The following is a 23,063-nucleotide window of genomic DNA, read 5'->3' as shown; positions in this document are numbered from 1 at the left end:
ATGAAACGGAACTTCTCCTGCTGAGAAGCTGACTCCTCAGGCGTAGGAGCTGAGGGAGAAATAACCAACATATGATTGATGGACGCCGTAAGATCGTTCACTACGGTGTCACAATCAGGTGTATCCAGGTAGAGAACGTTCTCAGGATCAGAATCCTGATCAGATACCTCCGCCTTATCATAGAGAGAGTCCCTATGCTGAGACCCTGAAATGATGCGGTGACGTCGAGGGATGCTCCCAGCGAGGTCGCTTAGGGGGTCTGGGACTGCGGTCCGAGTCAGACCCCTCACCCTGGGATCCCTGAGATACTCAGGAGCACCTTGTTGTACCAACTGGGGGGGGGGGGACCAGGGGCAATGAATCAACAGAGCCCATGGTCTGAGGGACCGGTCTGGACTGCAAGGCTTCTAGTATGTTAGCCATAGTCTCAGAAAGTCTGAAGTAAATACTGCAAACTCCGTCCCCATCACCTGGACCATTAGCAGAGACTCCGGCTGAGTAAGTTCCACAAGGGCCGTGCATTGCATACAATTGGGGTCCGTGGAACCTGCCGGCAGTATAGCCGTACATGCTGTACAGGCTGCCTAGAAAAACCTGTGCTTCTGCACCCTTGTTTTTCACAGACGATATGCTGTTATCTCCCCCGAACCATCAAGGAGGGTATATAGCCAAAATACAAAAGTGTGACCGAACAGTGCAATGTATAGCGTACAAGCATATATCTATATGTGCATTTCGGCACTAGTTGGGTCAGCACCACAGGTGCTGCTTACCGCCCGGTCACAGCGGGTGTGTGACCACCAGAATCCCTGCCAGGGTCTTCCCAAACTTGTCTCTTTTCTCAGTCACAGAAAAAACTGACATGAATGGCTGCCGGCGTCCTGTGTAGAGGAGGAGGCCGTGGGCGTGCCCCAGAAAGTGCGGGAATCCGGTTTCACACTGTGTACAGTGAGAGGGGTGGAGTATGCAAAGCATGCTCCATCTCTCAGCGCTGCCGTGCTGTGCAGCGTCACGCCCTTACCCTGACTGGCAGGCCAGTGGGCGGTAACGAAGTGAGAGTAGGCCGCAAAAGCCGGGGACTAGAGTGATAAGCGCGCCCCGGCATATAAGCCCTGGTCGGCGCGGAAGTCCCCGGCGCACCACAAGTCCCAGCCGCGCCAGAGATAAAAATGGCAGCGGCGGTTAGCGCGGCAGTCCCTCAATACTCTAACACACCCAGCACGCTGTAGTGTGCGATGGCACCAGTGCGGGCAGCGCCGCCATCCCTGGCGCACGAACACACCCAGCAGTGCTGCCGTGTGTCTGTGCGCGGTCCCCTTTATGGGGACACAGAGTACCTCAACGTAGCAGGGCCATGTCCCTGAGGATACTCAGCTCCATGTCCAGCAGATTCCCAGGGGCTGTGGATGGAGCACGGCCTCAGTGCCTGGAGACCGATAAGATCCCACTTCACCCAGAGCCCTAAGGGGATGGGGAAGGAAAGCAGCATGTGGGCTCCAGCCTCCGTACCCGCAATGGGTACCTCAACCTTAACAAACACCGCCGACAAAAGTGGGGTGAGAAGGGAGCATGCTGAGGGCCCTAGTATGGGCCCTCTTTTCTTCCATCCGACATAGTCAGCAGCTGCTGCTGACTAAACAGTGGAGCTATGCGTGGATGTCTGACCTCCTTCGCACAAAGCATGAAAACTGAGGAGCCCGTGATCCCACGGGGGGTGTATAGGCAGAAGGGGAGGGGCCTTACACTTTTAAGTGTAATACTTTGTGTGGCCTCCGGAGGCAGTAGCTATACACCCAATTGTCTGGGTCTCCCAATAGAGCGACAAAGAAAGTAAGTGTAGTGTTATACTGTATACTGCAAGAAAACAGTTGCAGAATATAGAGAAAATTATGTTCCACTATGAAGCCCAGCCAGAGCCCGGGCTTCACAGAAAGTCCAAGATGGAAGTCTTCGGAAATTTCAGTAAACCTCCAGCTGCCATGTCAACCAATTGCAACACCACAAGAGCATTGCCGGGGTCAGTGGGAGACTGCACACGTACTGGGTATCTGCCCATTTAAATGCCAGGTTGACAGCAGCAGTGAAATGGCTAACAGCAGCAATCAACGCAAGTCCCAGCAGTTACAGGCAGATGCCTAGTATTGTGCTGGCTCAGCTGCTGAGCATGCTCCATGCATACTACAGACCCAATGCAGGATACTCTATTATTGTGAAGATGTTAACGTACTAACCAAAGAGAAAGTCGTCAGTCTTTCAGTCAGTCGGTCAGTCCGTATGTTTGCAATGTGGGAAAAGACTGCAATATTCAAAGGAAAATCGTATGCTTCCGTTACGGTGTTAAAACCCGGGATTTCCAGTACTACACAGGGCTAACCAGCTCTGCATCTTTTCTATATAAATCTCTGCAACTTAGCATGAGTGCCTTGAAAAAGTATTCGGCCCCATTGAATTTTTCAACCTTTTCTAACATTTCAGGGTTCAAACATAAAAGATAAAAATTTTAATGTTATAGTGAAGAATCAACAACAAGTGGAATACAATTGTGAAGTTGAACAAAATTTATTGCTTATTTTAAACTTTTGTAAAAAAGAATAAACTGAAAATTGGGGCGTGCAATATTATTCATCCCCTTTACTTTCAGTGCAGCAAACTCACTCCAGAAGTTCATTGAGGATCTCTGAATGATCCAATGTTGTCTTAAATGTCTGATGATGATAAATATAAGCCACCTGTGTGTAATGAAGTCTCCGTATAAATGCACCTGCTCTGTGATAGTCTCAGTGTTCTGTTTAAAGCACAGAGAGCATCATGAAGACCAAGGAACACAACAGGCAGGTCTGTGATACTGTTGTGGAGAAGTTTAAAGCCGGATTTGGTTACAAAAATATTTCCACAACTTTAAGCATCCCAAGAATGAAAGGAGTATCATACCGCTGCAAATCTACCAAGACCCGGCCGTCCATCCAAACTTTCATCTCAAACAAGGAGAAGACTGATCAGAGATGCAGCCAAGAGGCCCATGATCACTCTGGATGAACTTCAGAGATCTACAGCTGAGGTGGGAGAGTCTGTCCATAGGACAACAATCAGTCATACACTGCACAAATCTGGCCTTTATGGAAGAGTGTCAAGGAGAAAGTCATTTCTCAAAGATATCCATAAAAAGTTTAAAGTTTGCCACAAGCCACCTGGGAGACACACCAAACATGTGGAAGGTGGTATTCTCTGGTCAGATGAAACCAAAATCGAACTTTTTGGGCACAATGCCAAATGATATGTTTGGCGTAAAAACAACACAGCTCATCACCCTGAACACACCATCCCCACTGTCATACATGGTGGTGGCAGCATCATGGTTTGGGCCTGCTTTTCTTCAGTAGGGACAAGGAAGATGGTTAAATTTGATGGGAAGATGGATGGAGCGAAATACAGGACCATTCTTGAAGAAAACCTGTTGGAGTCTGCAAAAGACCTGAGACTGGGACGGAGATTTGTCTTTCAACAAGACAATGATCCCAAACATAAAGCAAAATCTATAATGGAATGGTTCACAAATAAACGTATCCAGGTGTTAGAATGGCCAAGTCACAGTTCAGACCTGAATCCAATCAAGAATCTGTGGAAAGAGCTGAAAACCGCTGTTCACAAACGCTCTCCATCCAACCTCACTCAGCTCCAGCTGTTTACAAAGGAAGAATGGGCAAGAATTTCAGTCTCTCGATGTGCAAAACCGATAGAGACATACCCCAAGCGACTTGCAGCTGTAATCGCAGCAAAAGGTGGCGCTACAAAGTATTAACTTAAAAAGGGACTAGTAATAATGCATGCCACAATTTTCAGTTTATTATTTTTTATAAAAGTTTAAAATAAGCATTACATTTCGTTCACCTTCACAATTGTGTCCCACTTGTTGTTGATTCTTTACCATAACATTACATTTTTTTATCTTTATGTTTGAAAACTGAAAAGTGGGAAAAGGTTGAAAAATTCAAAGGGGACGAATACTTTTGCAAGGCACTGTAGGTCTAAATATTACGCCTACTTATCAAAACGTATGGGGTCATCATATTTGCTAAATATTATGCAAGTGAAAAACATAAGAACGACCTGTTTTAGCGGAGCATCTATAGCTCAATGTCAGGATAGAGTAGGCATAATGAAGGCAGCGAGTGTGTTGTACCACAGGAAGCTTTTACAGGTTTTAGCGCAGCCAACAAATCTAATCAATTGCTAGTAGTTTGTAAACCCTCCTTTCTCTACAGGAGCAGCACAGCCCACACCCTGGAAGAAAATTCAATACTCCAGACATGGTTTACACTAAAACTACCACAGTGGAAATGGGATAATGCACGATAATGTGCGCAGCATTAATGTTCATGCTGGGAAATGAGCCGGCCTGAGGAGTCACTGTACAGAGAACCTGCCATCATTAATAACAGGGTGTTCACAGCAATTTAGACCAGGCTAGAGTCAGACATGGGATATTGGGGCAGATCCTCCAAACAGCCACAAAGATACAGTACGAAGAATGAAAAGGGTTCACAAATCTACAAACTCAGGCAATGGATTTCGGGGTAAAGACCGCAGGCTGTGCAGGCACTTTTGAGCTTTAATTCCTTTCAAGAGGCAGAACTATTATTTTTCTGTTACAAAAAGGAGTCAGCTGCACTCTGCAGTGCTAAGATATGTGGAACAATGAATATGGGAATATAGACATGCATTACTGCTATGAAAAAAACATGTAAAATTGAAATCCTTCGCACAAAAAAATGGCCAGTTTTATGTGAGCCCAACAGCCAACAGCAAAGCACCTCTTTTTGTTGGGTCCCTGCCTACTCTAATGACTCTTTGGGTAAAAAAAAAAAACAAACCTCCAATTTATGGGTCCCTACCTACTCTCAATACCTCTTTTTGGCTTAAAAAAACTCCAATGTTTCATGTTCAGTTCACACCTATTCACACTAGAAAGGTAGCATGTGCCATCAGTCTTTTTTTCTTAGATTACAGGGTTATGCCTTCTGATTGCGCACTCCTACTCTACAGCCTCAGGCGACTTTAATTCTTGATTTGCAGGTTCCTGTCCGCCCATAAATTGAAGGTTTTTTTTAACCCAAGGAGAGACATTTGTTTGATAGGGACACAATAATAAGAGGTCGCCTTGCCGTTGGGCTCACACAAAACTGGCCATTTTTGTGTGCCAAGTATCTCAATTTTTACATTTTTTTCATAGCAGTAATACATGTACAGTGTATATTCCCATATTCATTTTTACACATATCTTTGCACTGCAGAGCGCAACGGCCTCCTTTTTGTTACTATGTTTCATGCTCAGATTACACCTGTTCACTTTAGAAAGGTAGGATGTGCCATCAGTCTTTATCTTGTTATTTTTCTGTTGACATCGCCATATGAGGCCGTGTGCATGGCAGCACAAGCTGTGGTTTTTAATAATGAGATTTTACCATACAATGTGCTAGAAAATGGGAAAAGAGAGCCGTAACATTTTTGATTTCCGTCAATGAGTGTAGGGGAGCTAAAGGTTTTATTGATGCCATTTTTGGAAGGCTATGTTTTGATTGCATCTTGTTTTTTAGGGAAGTTTGGTACCCGAAGAAACTCAATTCATGCGGTTCATTTTTTTCTCTTTAGTGTTTACTGTATGGTTTGATTTTTTTACTTTGTTCAAACTTTTACAGACACATCAATATCAGATATATTTTTATTATCTACATTTCATGAGAAATGGGGGTGGTTTGAACTATTTTTTTTATAAAATAACTTTTTTTTCTCTTATTTTTGAGTCATCTCATGGCAATTACAAGTTAATGTGATCACTTATAGAATATATGGCAATATCACAGTATTCGATTATGTAGTGTAAATCAGGATCTCCAAAGAGACTCCTCTACAGTAAGCGTCTATCATGGTATCGTACGGATTCCCCACAAATGCGTTGCGGGCAGTCAATGTGAGCAAATACCAGCAACTACAGTATTTAAACATCGCTGTAAGACATTATTAGCTGATCCCCACACTCCAAGACCTGCACCATGACTGAGATATCCATCATAGGGCAGTAAGGTGTTAAAAATGGTGCATGTTAGCACAAAATGACTGTGCAAACCAAGCACAGGGGCTCATTGCACCCCAAACATGGCTGAACAGTTGTGTGCACTTTCCACCTACTTCATTTCCATTTATCTCTGTCCTTTGCTGACTGTAAAGTCAGAGCTGTCAATCAATGAAGACGAGGGAGAAGGCTGATGAAAAACAAATAGGTGGGACGGTGCACTGAACTACTCTATCACTCCCAAGGTGCACTGGGCCATGTGCTTGGTTTGAACACACTTTAAGATTATTGTGTTCATCACGTACAACAGACTTCAGATAAAGTCATGCCCACCCAATAAAAAAAACAAACAAAAAAAACAATTATACTACCTCTATTATAGGGGGAAGACAATTTAATAAAATATGAACAAGGCATAATATGCTGTGCGTACACTTCAGGATTTATGGACAACAAAGTCGAGAGATCATTTACATACGGGTTTCCGGTCACTATAATGTGCCTGGACTGATTGCATGTAACAAGCACTAACTGTGACAAGGAAACCCTCAGCATTATTAACAGAATAGTCCTGGGATGGCTGCGACCTGTCGAAGGGAAACCGGTCAGGAACTTTTATGCTGCCCTGACCACGGTGAGCGTGAAATACTACCAAGTCTCATATTTAAAAGCTACTTTACACACAAAGAAACATTAGGGTATGTGTGAATGGCGTCTAAGTTGCCGGCATACCCATATTGAATTTTAAGCATGAGAAACGCTAATGGTGTTAACCCAGAAACGGACTTTCTGATATGTATTCGGACATCTTTTGTGGTGCAATTTTTTAAGATTACATATATCCATTTATATGTATAGATTCAGACAGCCTATCCTTAGGAAAGGTCAACAATGTCTGATTGGCCGAGGTCCGACACCCAGCACCCCCGCCGATCAGCTGGTCTCAGTCACGGCAGCTGGTAATGCTCAGTTCTGGGGCTGCTCCGCCTTCTGACAGTGGCTGCGGCTGGGTACTGTACATCCGCCTTCTATTGATTTGAATAGCAGGTGGATGTGCAGTACCCGGCTGTGGCCACTAGAACTGAGCATTTCCGGCTGCCTGCTGCCGTGACTGAGACCAGCTGATCGGCGGTGGTGCGCGGTGTCGGACCTTGGCCAATTAGATATTGATGACCTATCCTTAGTATAGGCCATCAATGTCAAAGTAGTGGACAACCTCTTTAATCATTCCTCAGTTGCCAGTTGAACCTCCCTCTCCTTCTCCATTTCTCTAAACATCCCTGTGGGCATTTTATCTACTTATCTCACTGGTATGGCGTTGAAACGCGTGGTGACTAAAAACGTCATTGTTGAAAAATCTGTTTACTCAAGCAGCGCAGCCCATTAAAGGCCACGTCTCACTAAGCGACATCGCAGCTGAGTCACGGTTTTGGTGACGCAACAGCGATCTTGCTAGCGATGTCGCTGTGTGTGACATCCAGCAACGACCTGGCCCCTGCTGTGAGGACACCGGTCGTTGCTGAATGTTCTGGATCATTTTCTTCAAAGGCGATGCCCTGCTGGGCAGGACGCATCGCTGTGTTTGACACTGTGCGATAGGGTCCCAATGACAGCAGAGATCGTTATACAGATCGCTACTGCGACCTGTATCGTTACTGAGTCGTTGGTAAAGTCTGACTGTGTGACATCTCACCAGCGACTTACCAGCGATCCTTATCAGGCCGCATCGTTTTCGGGATCGCTGGTAAGTCGCTAAATGTGACGGGGGCTTAAGGTAGAACATTTGCACAAGTTGCTTTGACAGTGCAGCGCCTATAATCATTCTTTGACTTTCTTAAAACATTTTCAGGCAGAATCCCCCTGAAAAGAAGGGAATTTTGTTTACTTACCGTAAATTCCTTTTCTTCTAGCTCCAATTGGGAGACCCAGACAATTGGGTGTATAGCTATGCCTCCGGAGGCCACACAAAGTATTACACTAAAAGTGTAAAGCCCCTCCCCTTCAGCCTATACACCCCCCGTACTGCTACGGGCTCATCAGTTTTGGTGCAAAAGCCAGAAGGAGGAAAAAATTATAAACTGGTTTAAAGTAAATTCAATCCGAAGGAATATCGGAGAACTGAAACCATTTAACATGAACAACATGTGTATACAAAAAACAGGGGCGGGTGCTGGGTCTCCCAATTGGAGCTAGAAGAAAAGGAATTTACGGTAAGTAAACAAAATTCCCTTCTTCTTTGTCGCTCCTAATTGGGAGACCCAGACAATTGGGACGTCCAAAAGCAGTCCCTGGGTGGGTAAATAATACCTCATAATAGAGCCGTAACGGCTCCGTCCTACAGGTGGGCAACTGCCGCCTGAAGGACTCGCCTACCTAGGCTGGCATCTGCCGAAGCATTGGTATGCATCTGATAGTGTTTCGTGAAAGTGTGCAGGCTCCACCAGGTAGCTGCCTGACACATCTGCTGAGCCGTAGCCTGGTGTCGCAAGGCCCAGGACGCTCCCACGGCCCTGGTAGAATGGGCCTACAGTCCTGAGGGAACCGGAAGCCCCGAGGAACGGTAAGCTTCGAGAATTGGTTCCTTGATCCACCGAGCCAGGGTTGATTTGGAAGCTTGTGTCCCTTTACGCTGGCCAGCGACAAGGACAAAGAGAGCATCGGAGCGGCGCAGGGGCGCCGTACGAGAAATGTAGAGTCTGAGTGCTCTCACCAGATCTAACAAGTGCAAATCCTTTTCACATTGGTGAACTGGATGAGGACAAAACGAGGGTAAGGAGATGTCCTGATTGAGATGAAAAGTGGGCAAGGCAAATGGCCAGGGAGAAAACGCCTGAGCAGAGCACCACGACAGGAATATTTTCCACGTCCTGTGGTAGATCTTGGCGGACGTTGGTTTCCTAGCCTGTCTCATAGTGGCAATGACCTCTTGAGATAATCCTGAAGACGCTAGGATCCAGGATTCAATGGCCACACAGTCAGGTTGAGGGCCGCAGAATTCAGATGGAAAAACGGCCCTTGAGACAGCAAATCTGGTCGGTCTGGCAGTGCCCACGGTTGGCCGACCGTGAGATGCCACAGATCCGGGTACCACGACCTCCTCGGCCAGTCTGGAGCGACGAGGATGGCGCGGCGGCAGTCGGCCCTTATCTTGCGTAACACTCTGGGCAACAGAGCCAGAGGAAGAAACACATAAGGAAGCTGAAACTGCGACCAATCCTGAACTAAGGCGTCTGCCGCCAGAGCTCTGTGATCTTGAGATCAAGCCATGAATGTTGGGACCTTGTTGTTGTGCCGTGACGCCATTAGGTCGACGTCCGGCATCCCCCAGCGGCAACAGATCTCCTGAAACACGTCCGGGTGAAGGGACCATTCCCCTGCGTCCATGCCCTGGCGACTGAGAAAGTCTGCTTCCCAGTTTTCTACGCCCGGGATGTGAACTGCGGATATGGTGGATGCTGAGGCTTCCACCCACAGCAGAATCCTCCGGACTTCCTGGAAGGCTTGCCGACTGCGTGTCCCACCTTGGTGGTTGATGTAAGCCACCGCTGTGGAGTTGTCCGACTGAATTCGGATCCGCTTGCCTTCCAGCCACTGCTGGAATGCTTTTAGGGCAAGATACACTGCCCTGATCTCCAGAACATTGATCTGAAGTGAGGACTCTTGCTGAGTCCACGTACCCTGATCCCTGTGGTGGAGAAAGACTGCTCCCCACCCTGACAGGCTCGCGTCCGTCGTGACCACCGCCCAGGACGGGGTTAGGCAAGATTTCCCTTTCGATAATGAGGTGGGAAGAAGCCACCACCGAAGGGAAGCTTTGGTTGCTTGAGAGAGGGAGACGTTCCTGTCTAGGGACGTCGGCCTCCTGTCCCACTTGCGTAGGATGTCCCATTGAAGAGGACGCAGGTGAAACTGTGAGAAAGGGACTGCTTCCATTGCTGCCACCATCTTCCCCAGGAAGTGCATGAGGTGCCTCAAGGGGTGTGACCGACCTTGAAGGAGAGATTGTACCCCTGTGTGTAGTGAACGCTGTTTGTCCAGCGGAAGCTTCACTATCGCTGGAAGAGTATGAAACTCCATGCCAAGATATGTCAATGATTGGACCGGTGTCAGATTTGACTTTGGAAAATTGATGATCCACCCGAAACTCTGGAGAATCTCCAGAGTAACGTTGAGGCTGTGTTGGCATGCCTCTTGAGAGGGTGCCTTGACCAGCAGATCGTCTAAGTAAGGTATCACTGAGTGACCCTGAGAGTGGAGGACCGCAACTACTGTAGCCATGACCTTGGTGAAAACCCTTGGGGCTGTCGCCAGGCCGAACGGCAGTGCCGCGAACTGAAGGTGTTCGTCTCCTATGGCGAAGCGCAAGGAGCGCTGATGCTCTGGAGCAATTGGTACGTGGAGATAAGCATCCTTGATATCGATCGATGCTAGGAAATCTCCTTGGGACATTGAGGCGATGACGGAGCGGAGGGATTCCATCCGGAACCGCCTGGTCCTTACGTGTTTGTTGAGCAGTTTTAGGTCCAAAACAGGACGGAAGGACCCGTCCTTCTTTGGAACCACAAACAGGTTGGAGTAGAAACCGTGACCCTGTTGCTGAAGAGGAACCGGGACCACCACTCCTTCTGCCTTCAGAATGCCCACCGCCTGCAGAAGAGCCTCGGCTCGCTCGGGAGGCGGAGATGTTCTGAAGAATCGAGTCGGAGGACGAGAGCTGAACTCTATCCTGTAACCGTGAGACAAAATGTCTCTCACCCAACGGTCTTTTACTTGTGGCAGCCAGGTGTCGCAAAAGCGGGAGAGCCTGCCACCGACCGAGGATGCTGTGTGAGGAGGCCGTAAGTCATGAGGAAGCCGCCTTGGTATCCAACCTCTCACCAAACAAACGGTCGCCAGAAAATGGCAATCCAGTTAAGCACTTTTTGGAATCCGAATCTGCCTTCCATTCCCGCAGCCACAAGGCGCTGCGTATTACCACCGAATTGGCGGCTGCAACCGCCGTACGGGTCGCAGAGTCCAGGACAGCATTAATAGCGTAGAACGCAAATGCCGACGTTTGAGAGGTTATGGACGCCACCTGCGGCGCAGACGTACGTGAGTGCGTCAATTTGCGCCTGACCAGCTGAGATAGCTTGGAGTGCCCATACGGCTGCGAATGCTGGAGCAAAAGACGCGCCGATAGCTTCATAGATGGATTTCAACCAGAGCTCCATCTGTCTGTCAGTGGCATCCTTGAGTGAAGCTCCATCTTCCACTGCAACTATGGATCTAGCCGCCAGTCTGGAGATTGGAGGATCCACCTTGGGACACTGAGTCCAGCCCTTGACCACGTCAGGGGGAAAAGGGTAACGTGTATCCTTAAGGCGCTTGGAAAAACGCTTATCTGGATAAGCTCGGTGTTTCTGGACTGCCTCTCTGAAGTCAGAGTGGTCCAGAAACATACTCTTTGTACGCTTGGGAAACCTGAAACGGAATTTCTCCTGCTGAGAAGCTGACTCCTCCACTGGAGGGGCTGAGGGAGAAATATTCAACATTTCATTGATGGACGCAATAAGATCATTCACTATGGCGTCCCCATCAGGAGTATCAAGGTTGAGAGCGGCTTCAGGATCAGAATCCTGATCAGCTACCTCCGCTTCATCATACAGAGAGTCCTCTCGCTGAGACCCTGAACATTGTGATGATGTCGAGGGAATTTCATAGCGAGCTCGCTTAGTCGGTCTGGGGCTGCGGTCCGTGTCAGAGACCTCACCCTGGGATCCATGAGACACCCCGGGAAGACATTGCTGTTCCAACTGAGGGGGACCAGGGGGCAATGATTCCACAGTGCCCCTGGCTTGAGATGCCGGCCTGGACTGCAAGGCTTCTAATATCTTAGCCATAGTCTCAGAAAGTCTTTCAGTAAAAACTGCAAACTCCGTCCCTGTCACCTGGACAGTGATAACAGGTGGTTCTCCCTGGGCCACCCCTAGCAGAGGCTCCGGCTGAGAAAGTGCCACAGGGGCCGAGCATTGCACACAATGAGGGTCAGTGGAACCTGCCGGCAGTATAGCCGTACATGCTGCACAGGCAGCATAGTAAGTCTGTGCCATGGCACCCTTGCTATTTGTGGACGACATGCTGTTGTCTCCTCTGAGCAATACAGGAGGGTAAATAGCCACAAATCAACAGTGCACCCTACAGTGTAAAGTATAGACTATAATCATATAAACTATAAATACACTTCTGCACTAGTGGGGCCAGCACCACAGGTGCTGCTTACCGCCTGCGCAAAGCGTTTGTGTGGGCACCAGAATTCCTGCCTGGGTCTCCCTGAGCTTGTCTCTCCTCTCCAGCGTTAGCAGAGCTGAGAGGAATGGCTGCCAGCGTCCTGGGGAGAGGAGGGAGCCGTGGGCGTGACCCAGAAAAGTGCGGGAACTGGTGCCCCACTGTGCAGAGTGAGGGGGGTGGAGTATGCAAAGCATGCTCCAGCCCTCAGTGCTGCCGACCTGTACAGCGTCCCGCCCTTCCCCTGACTGGCAGGGCTGGGGGCGGGAAAAGAATGAGACTAGGCCGCAGAAGCCGGGGACTATAGTTATAAGCGCGGCCGCCGTATAAGCGCGGTCGGCGCGGAAGTCCCCGGCGCACTAACAGTCCCAGCCGCGCCGCAGTGATAACCATGGCAGCGGCGGTCAGCGCGGCAGTCCCCCTACACAAATACACTCAGCGACGCTGAAGTGTATAGTGGCACAAATGCAGCCAGCGCTGCTGTCCCCGGTGCACTAGCACACCCAGCAATGCTGGAGTGTTGCTGTGCGCGGTCCCCACGGGGACACAGAGTACCTCCAAGTAGCAGGGCCATGTCCCTGAACGATACTCGGCTCCTATCCAGCATGGTCCTCAGGAGCTGTGGATGGAGCACGGTCTCCTGTGCCTGGAGACCGATAGGATCCCACTTCACCCAGAGCCCTAAGGGGGATGGGGAAGGAAAGCAGCAGCCTCCGTACCCGCAATGGATACCTCAACCTTAACAACACCGCCGACAAGAGTGGGGTGAGAAGGGAGCATGCTGGGGGCCCTGTTATGGGCCCTCTTTTCTTCCATCCGACATAGTCAGCAGCTGCTGCTGACTAAGCTGTGGAGCTATGCGTGGATGTCTGACCTCCTTCGCACAAAGCATAAAAACTGATGAGCCCGTAGCAGTACGGGGGGTGTATAGGCTGAAGGGGAGGGGCTTTACACTTTTAGTGTAATACTTTGTGTGGCCTCCGGAGGCATAGCTATACACCCAATTGTCTGGGTCTCCCAATTAGGAGCGACAAAGAAAGATGTTGTGTGCACATACTCCAGTTTCTCTTAAGGCCCATAAGCTCTGCTTATATTCGGATGGTAGCCTGGACTGTGCATTCTGCCCTATGATGAAGCCTTGATTAAGCACATAGCATAATCTGCAGTGATGAATACTGCTGCTGATTTGGTTGGGTAAAAGGAGACCACTTTCTGCACGGTTTAGCCCTTGTATTATACAGATGACGTCTGCACGGACAGCCGCAGGGTGAATGGATATGCTGTGGATTTCAGATCTGCAGTGTAGGTCAATTTACGCTCTTTCAAGAAATCTTACTCAGTGCAATATTCAGATTATCCAAAGAGAAATCTGCAGCAAAAGTGCGACGTGGGACTATATCATTACTCTCATTTTATCCATGTTATGTCTTTATTAAGCAAAACAATTTGGCTGGTTGCCCTTGGAAACAGACAGCAGGTTATTGCCACGTATGAAGAAACAGCTCAAACTATGCCCACAATGCACTGCTCTCTGGTAATGTGACCCAGAACTATCCGGCCGATCAGTGGGGAGCGCGGTATAGAGAAGCTGATCACAATGATTGACAGGTTTGTGGAAACGGATTCAGAATAACTTGTGTTTATTCATTGACTTCCCAGGTGTTTGTATGCAAAGGAGTCCAGTGGGCGGTCCTACTAGACTGACAGCAATCTATGCATGGAGGGAAGAGGGAAGACTGTCAATCACTAGATGAGCCGCCCGCTGCACACATACATACAAATCCCAGGGAAATCAAGGAATAAAATGTAACAGACTGAAACATTCCAAAATCTGATCATCTCCTCCTACTCGATGACATCCTGCCTGCAAGTCAGAGACCATTCCAACATGACAGGTGCCCTTTAAGCTGCAGTATAGCAGCAGATCATACTACTCCAAAGTCAGTACAATATTATTATAGTTACACTTAATAGATTAGAGATCCTCTATAAGGGTCGTTGTGATGTGGCTATGAGCTCACACTTTCTGATCAAACCGTTAACCAAGAATGACCTTTACAGAAAAAAAGATCAGGAACTCTAGCGCCCCCTCTTGGAAGCAGCAATCTTAAAAGTCCATATAGACCCTTACATGACTTCGGATAACACATAGATTTTGCATAGCCATAGTAAATCAATGTGTAATATTTGGGTGTATGGTCCACTCCTGGGATATTGAACAGTCTCAAGCCTTTTTGTGATACCAGCAATCCAACCGTTTGGCCAGTGTTTTAAGATTAGTAGGAGACTACAAAAAATAAAAATAAAAAAAAAAAAAAAAAAAGGTACCCAGTATGACAGAGGTCCCCACCCTGCGGCTCACAGCTGACTTCCAGTATGGTGTATAAACACCTCTGAAAAAGCAAGCAGCTATGGACTATGGAGAGGACTCAAGATCGCAAGATCGTGACTTTTGTGAGTAGCCCCATATAGAAGAGCAGATCTGAATGGGTGTATTGTGGGAACCCCTGGATCTTGGTATATTGCCTTAGTGTGTTGATTTCTGGGGAACAGCCTTTGTAGTCATTATACTGGTAATGGGGCACTGGGTGTCACTACTGTGAGGACAGGTGGGAGATGGATGTGGCTCGTGAACCTCGCTCAGAGCTGCATGTGGCTCTGAAGGTCAGAAAGGTTTGGGACCTCTGCACTAAGAGGTATGTCATGACATGGTAGTGGGCTTATATGTACTACTCCAATTGTTAAAAGGGTTGTCCACTACTTTTACATTGATGGCCAGTCCATAGGATAGGTCATCAATGTGTGATCGGCTGGGGTCCGACACCCCGCTGATCAGCTGTTGACAGTCCTGGTGGCAGCAGGAAGCAGCCAGAAATGCTAAGTTCGGGCGCTGCTCTGTCTTCTGATAGTGGCTGCGACCGGGTACTGCACATCCATTGTAATCAATGTACCAGTAATTAGTACCTGGCCACGGCCACTATCAGAAGACTGAGCAGCATTGGAACTGAACATTTCCAGCTGCCTGCTACCGCCGCCAGGAGAGGGAACAGCTGATCGGCGGGGCTGCGGGGTGTCGGAACCCACCCGATCAGACATTGATGTCCTATCCTAAGCATAGACCATCAATGTAGAAATAGAGGACAACCCCTTTAACTAAGAACCTTGTATTCAGTTAAGAATTTTTGCGTAGATCAATGTATATATGGATGTCCAGATCTTTAGTTCTACACTGTGTTCCAAATTATTATGCAAAAATATTTTTTTCCATATTTTCCTAAAATTAACTTTATGAATTAATTACAGTCAGTGTTATTTTCCAGTCATCTACTATTCGAGTATAATTTAAATGTTTTTGATCAAACTGCCTATGAAAACAGTATATTTTTAAAAATAATAAACACTCAAAATGCATGTTCCAAATTATTATGCACAGCAGAGTTTTCAACCTTTTTATTTTTATTTTGAAAAACAAAATGGTCAATTGTGAAATTCTAAGCATTATCAACTTATTACAAAATGAAATCAAACCGTTTTCAAGTCAAAACTTAACTCTAGGTGATGTTACATTTGCACATAGGACCCCTTGTGCAAAAGAAGCTTCTGAACTCTGTCGTCCATTGAATTTGTCAGTATTTGGATGGTTTGTGCTTCAATTGTTTTGCATGTGGACAGAATACCCATACAGAGCTGTTGCTTAGATGTCAACTGCCTCGCGCCATCATAGACACTCCTTTTGATGATGCTCCAGAGGTTCTCAATGGGGTTGAGGTCAGGGGAAGATGGTGGCCACACCATAAGTTTGTCCTCTTTTATGCCCATAGCAGCCAAAGATGCAGATGTGTTATTTGCAGCATGAGATGGTGCATTATCATGCATGAAAATGGTCTTGCTGCGTAATGCACGGTTCTTCCTCCTGAACCATGGCAGGAAGTGCTGTTTTAGAAGCTCCACATAGATTATGGAGTTCATCTTTACCCCTTCAGGGATCCTAAAGAGGCCGACAGTCTCTCTCCCCATGTTTCCAGCCCAACCAAAACCTTACTCCACCTCCTCCTTGTTGGCGCCTTAGCCGTGTTTTCATGGGGTGTCCATCAACCAGCCATCCTCCACTCCATCCATCTGGACCATCGAGCGTTGCACGGCACTCATCGGTGAACAAAACAGTTTGGAAGTCAGTCTTCATGTATCGTTTGGCCCACTGGAGCTGTTTCTGCTTGTGTGCAGTGGATAGAGGTGGTTGACAGAATGGCTTAGCACAGCTGCAAACCTCTGAAGGACCCTGCATCTTGTTCGGGGAACGTTGGAGGCACCAGCAGCTTCAAAAACGTGTCTGCTGCTATGACAAGGCATTTTAGCAGCTGCTCTTTTAACCTGACCCTGACGCAATTGCCTGTTGGAAAGAGTCCTCAATTTTTCCTCATCAGGACGCACACGTGTGAGCTGTGAATCAGCTACATATTTCTTGATTGTGCGATGATCATGATGAAGTGTCTTGGCAATGTTGATTGTAGTCATTGTTGCTTCTCAGCAGCCGACACATCCTTTTTCTTTCCCATTTTGGCAAAAAATGTAGGCTGCTTAATAATGTGGAACATCCTTAGGCTATGTGCGCACAGTTCGTTTTTCGCGGCGTTTTTCGAGTGCGTTTTTGGCCTCAAAACTGCATGACTTTGCTTTCCCAGCAAAGTCTATGAGTTTTCATTTTTGCTGTCCGTGCACAACTGTTTTTTTAAGCTGCGTTTTTGAGCTTAAAAAAAAAAAAATGGACATGTCAATTCTTTCCTGCGTTTTTCGCCCATACAATGCATTGGAAAAAAGCAGCAAAACGCAGAGATCAAAAACGCAGCAAAACGCGGTAAAAACGCATGCGTTTTTTGACGGTTTTTTTTCTACACGGGTGCGTTTTTAGCGGCCAGAAACGCACAAAAACGCAGCGTCAAAACAACGCAGCGTGCGCACATAGCCTAAAGTAGTCTTGCCTTTGTTTGGACACACCTTCCAAACTAATTTGCACAGGTATCTGCAATTGCTTTCAGTGATATAAAGAGCCCTGACACACATCACCATCAATGAGTTTAAATGACAAACAAAAAATTTCTGACCTTATCACTCCTAAACTCTTTTTGCTTAATAATTTGGAACACAGTGTATAGTTATGATACATTATATTAGCACAATGCATTGCTTCTGAAGTTTGCAAATCAAAAAGGTCTGTGGAGCCTCTGTTAGAAGTCTCTACACGGAAAAATAGCCAGATATCCCTCCGGATATCCGCACCTAGGATTTCACTGTGTTGAGCGCCCTCGGCTGCCGGCAGTGTTTTCTCTGGCTCGTCTCCCCAAGATCAGTGATTTTTTTGTCTTGCTTCTGAAGTTTTAAGTTGTTCAGTAGGCACAAACTCACAGAGGCACTGGGGGTCCTCCTGCTACAAGGACCCCTACTGCTGGTCTGTATTGCATTTCCTGTATGTCTTTATGAATTATAGACAAAGTTTTATTGATGACGCCACCAAAATGTTTGGAGATCTCACTAAGACACATTGGCTTGTTAAAAAGCTTGGCCCATTGTACTTTGGCAGTGTATTTGCTGTGGTATAAACATTAAACGTTCAATTGAAAGCATCCCCACTTACTTTGATTGGTATGGGTTCAGGCTGGCAATGGGCACCACTTTAGCCTGACTTCCCCCTGGCGTGTTCGGTGCGCCCCCTCCTCCAAAGGGTTTAGACAGTCCTCTGTTCATAGATAAAGGTGGAGCTGTTTCCAAGACAGAAAATCCATAGTAATTTCTTAAGGATGATGAGCAACTAAATAAAACACACTTAAGGATGCAGAATGATTAGACACTTGAAAGGTATGATTGAGTGCAGATTTCAATTCCTGGGCCTACAACCACATAGGCTCTTAAGCTTGCCCAATATAATAAAGTAAAAAAAATAGCAATATAGACCGCAAAGCCCAGGAGGAATAGTGCAGATACATTCAAGAGGCTTTAAGGGGTCTGGTCAGATGAAATATTAGATCCCAGAGTTCATGACAGTCCGCAATGCGGATATTACTCAACATACAAAAATACATCAAAGTGCAGGCTAATAGTACAAATGGGACTCAAAACCGCCCTCGCAAGTTCTTTTGTAGCAGTGCTAATTAAAATCAAAAGTTTTGTGTAGCACCTTGCTCCAGTATGGAGTTCTTCATGATCTCCATTTGATGGATAACAAAGCTGCATACGAGAATAGGAATCCTCGCTGAGATCAATGTGTAACGGCCCTATAATATTTTATGGATGCCTTGAATACGAGAGACTGATACGAGCAAAGAAAAAGGTGATTTCTCTCTATGTTTTCACTTATGCCACACACCATAATAATTCCTCAGTTCTCCAAAAACGAGCCATGGCCTATACCTCTCTACTGATCTGTGGCACTGGCAAAAGGAAAGGTGCAAACAGAATTTAACCCCTTAGCGACCCATGAGGTACTGGGTACGTCATGGATTGTGTGAGGTTAATCCCCACGGGCTGAAGTGGGCAGGCCGCGGCGATCCGCACATATATCAGCTGATTTCAACAGCTGACATGTGTGCCTGCTAGTCGCCAGCGGAATCGCGTTCCTCCTGCAACTATTAACCCCTTACATCTCGATACTAAAATCTGGCAGCGAGACGTGTATGCGCGTCGCCATAATAACTTACCCCACCCCCATCGGAAGACACGTGATCACGTAACTTCCGGTGGTTGCCATGGTAGCACAGGGTCATGTGATGACGCCTGTAGCTAACATAAGTCACTTTCGCTCAATGCCGGAATAGTGCTGACATTGAGAGTAAAGCAGCATATCTGCAGATCTTAGTTGTGTATGGCAGAGTCTATATAGCCCCCTAAGGGACCTTCTAAAATAAAAAAAAAAAAGTTAAAAAAGTTTGAAAAAATTAAAATAAACTCTAAAAGTTCAAATCACCCCCCTTTCGCACCATTGAAAATTAAAGGCTTAAAAAAAATATATATTATATATACACAGTACAGACCAAAAGTTTGGACACATCTTCTCAAAGAGTTTTCTTTATTTTCATGACTCTGAAAATTGTAGATTCACATTGAAGGCATCAAAACTATGCATTAAAACGTGGAATGAAATACTTAAAGTGTGAAAACTGAAAATAAGTCTTATATTCTAGGTTCTTCAAAGTAGCCACCTTTTGCTTTGATTACTACTTTGCACACTCTTGGCATTCTCTTGATGAGCTTTAAGAGGTAGTCACCGTAAATGGTTTTCCAACATTCTTGAAGGAGTTCCCAGAGATGCTTAGCACTTGTTGGCCCTTTTGCCTTCACTCTGCGGTCCAGCTCACCCCAAACCATCCCGATTGGGTTCAGGTCTGGTGACTGTGGAGACCAGGTCATCTGGTGTAGCACCCCATCACTCTCCTCCTTAGTCAAATAGCCCTTACACAGCCTGGAGGTGTGTTTGGGGTCATTGTCCTATTAAAAAATAAATGATGGTCCAACTAAACGCAAACCGGATGGAATAGCATGCCGCTGCAAGATGCTGTGGTAGGAATGCTGGTTATGTATGCCTTCAATTTTGAATAAATCCCCAACAGTGTCACCAGCAAAGCACCCCCACACCATCACACCTCCTCCTCCATGCTTCACGGTGGGAACCAGGCATGTAGAGGCCATCCATTCACCTTTTCTACAAAGACACGGTGATTGGATCCCAAGATGTCAAATTTGGACTCATCAGACCAAAGTACAGATTTCCACTGGTCTAATGTCCATTCCTTGTGTTCTTTAGCCTAAACAAGTCTCTTCTGCTTGTTGCCTGTCCTTAGCAGTGGTTTCCTAGCAGCTATTTTACCATGAAGGCCTGCTGCACAAAGTCTCCTCTTAATAGTTGCTCTAGAGATGAGGTGTCCAAACTTTTGGTCTGTACTGTATATTATTATATATATATTATATATATATATATATATATATATATATATATATATATATATATATACACACATATATATATATATATATACATACATACATATATATTATATAATAATCAAAATTTCCGTATAACTATCACCATTAAGTTTCAATAAATATCAAAAATACCTTCAGATAAAAAATCCGTTAGGACTAAATAAATAAAGGAAATGATGGTGCAAATAATTAAAATTATTATTTTTTTCAACAAATTATAGCAACGGTTTGACTAGGAAAATAAGGTGCATAATGCCAAGATCACTTAAAAGGTCAATCCCTAATATATGACAAAGTGCACAGTGCAAATAGTATCCAAATGCTATGTCATATATAAATAAGGTTGTGGTATAATGATCCTATGTGATAAAATATTATCAACAATTAATTAATTTGCAAGGAAAATAATACCTTAAGTGACCTGTAAAAACTCCAAGGAACACCGCAAAGCCCCGACACATGTTTCAGCGATCCTTTCCTCAGGGGGTGCTATATATTATAAAATTACATATACATATATATATACACACACACACACACACACACACACACACACACACACACACACACACATATATATTTGGTATCGCCGCGTTCAGAAATGCCTGATGAAAACATCAAATTAATCTGATCGGCACACGGTGTAGCGGCAAAAAATTACGACCACCAAAGTATTTTGGTCGCCACAAATTTTGCATAAAATGCAATAACAGGTGATCAGAATGTAGCATCTGCGCAAAAGTGGTATCATTGAAAATGTCAGCTCCAGATGCAAAAAATAAGCCATCACTGAGCCATGGATACTGAAAAATAAGAACGCTACATGTTTCGGAAAATAGCGCAAAACGTGCGCCACTTTTTTTAGACAACATTATGAATTTGTATGAACCCCTTAACAAGTAAACCTATTAATGTTTGGGGTCTACAAACTCGCATGGACCTGAGGTATCACAGCGACACATCAGTTTTACCATGTAGTGAACATGGTGAATAAAATATCTCAAAAACTATTGTGCGATCACACTTTTTTTTGCAGTTTTTCCAGTATACTATATTGTAAAGCTTATGGTTTCATTTAAAACCACATCTCATCCTGCAAAAAACGAGCCCTTATATGGCAAGATTGACAAAAAATAAAGTTACGGCTCTCGGAAGAAAGAGGAGAAAAAAACAAAACTGAAAAACGTAAAATGCCCAGTTGCTTCCGGGGTTAAAATACAGGGGTTTTTTTTCGGTTTATAAGATGCACTGGATGATGCACCCCAAATTTAGAAAAGAAAAAAAAAAAAAAAAAAAAAAAAAAAAAGAGGAAAGAAGGGAATTTTGTTTACTTACCGTAAATTCCTTTTCTTCTAGCTCCAATTGGGAGACCCAGACAGTGGGTGTATAGCTACTGCCTCTGGAGGCCGCACAAAGAACTACACTTAAAAGTGTAAGGCCCCTCCCCTTCTGGCTATACACCCTCCCGTAGGAGTACGGATTCCTCAGTTTTAGTACCAAAGCAAGAAGGAGGAAAGCCAATAACAGTTTCAAAAACAAATTCAATCCGATAACTAGATCGGAGAACTTAAGAAACAACGTGAACAACATGTGCACCCGAAAAAAACGAAACCCTAAAAACAAATAGGGCGGGTGCTGGGTCTCCCAATTGGAGCTAGAAGAAAAGGAATTTACGGTAAGTAAACAAAATTCCCTTCTTCTTTTTCGCTCCTAATTGGGAGACCCAGACAGTGGGACGTCCAAAAGCAGTCCCTGGGTGGGTAAAAAGATACCACATGAACGGGCTGTAATACAGCCTCTTCCTACAGGTGGGCCACCGCCGCCTGGAGGACCCGTCTACCTAGGCTGGCGTCTGCCGAAGCGTAGGTATGCACTTGATAGTGTTTGGTAAACGTGTGCAGACTCGACCAGGTAGCCGCCTGGCACACTTGCTGAGCCGTAGCCTGATGCCTCAACGCCCAGGACGCACCAACGGCTCTGGTAGAATGGGCCTTCAGTCCAGATGGAATCTGAAGCCCAGCAGAACGGTATGTGTGAAGAATTGGTTCCTTGATCCACCGCGCCAGGGTGGATTTGGAAGCTTGCGATCCCTTATGCTGACCAGCGACTAGGACAAAGAGCGCATCCGAACGGCGTAGAGGCGCCGTGCGAGAAATGTAAATCCTGAGTGCTCTCACCAGGTCCAACAGATGTAAACCCTTTTCAAATTGGTGAACTGGATGCGGACACAAAGATGGCAAAGTGATATCCTGATTGAGATGAAAGGAAGAAACCACCTTGGGAGAAAACTCTGGAATTGGACGCAGTACTACCTTGTCTTGGTGAAACACCAGGAAGGGAGATTTGCAAGATAACGCCGCCAGCTCGGACACTCTTCGAAGAGATGTGACCGCTACAAGAAAAACTACCTTTTGTGAAAGCCGAGAAAGGGGAACCTCTTTCAAGGGCTCGAAAGGCGGCTTTTGAAGAGCAAGGAGAACCTTGTTCAGATCCCAGGGTTCCAATGGCCGTCTGTAAGGAGGAACGATATGACAAACTCCTTGGAGAAACGTGCGTACTTTAGAAAGCTGTGCCAAGCGCTTCTGAAAGAATACGGATAACGCGGAGACTTGACCCTTAAGCGAGCTAAGGGACAAACCTTTTTCCAACCCAGACTGCAGGAAGGAAAGAAAAATTGGCAATGCAAATGGCCAGGGAGAAAACCCTTGAGCCAAACACCACGCTAAGAATATCTTCCACGTTCTGTGATAGA

General features: G+C 46.1%; 1 protein-coding gene across 1 annotated transcript in view; it reads right to left on the bottom strand.

The window, feature by feature from the left end:
* RPA1 (replication protein A1) overlaps nt 1-23,063 on the bottom strand; it is a 134,458-nt gene that overhangs the window by 65,575 nt on the left and 45,820 nt on the right. The window contains exon 7 of the mRNA XM_075335336.1: nt 17,970-18,093. Coding sequence (XP_075191451.1) covers nt 17,970-18,093 — 124 coding nt within the window. The remainder of the gene's footprint in view (nt 1-17,969; nt 18,094-23,063) is intronic.

Source organism: Anomaloglossus baeobatrachus, chromosome 2 (assembly GCF_048569485.1).
Source record: "Anomaloglossus baeobatrachus isolate aAnoBae1 chromosome 2, aAnoBae1.hap1, whole genome shotgun sequence".
In the NCBI taxonomy this organism is placed as follows: Eukaryota; Metazoa; Chordata; class Amphibia; order Anura; family Aromobatidae; genus Anomaloglossus; species Anomaloglossus baeobatrachus.
Note: the sequence above shows the minus strand (reverse complement) of the source record. Positions and strands in the feature narration are given on the sequence as shown.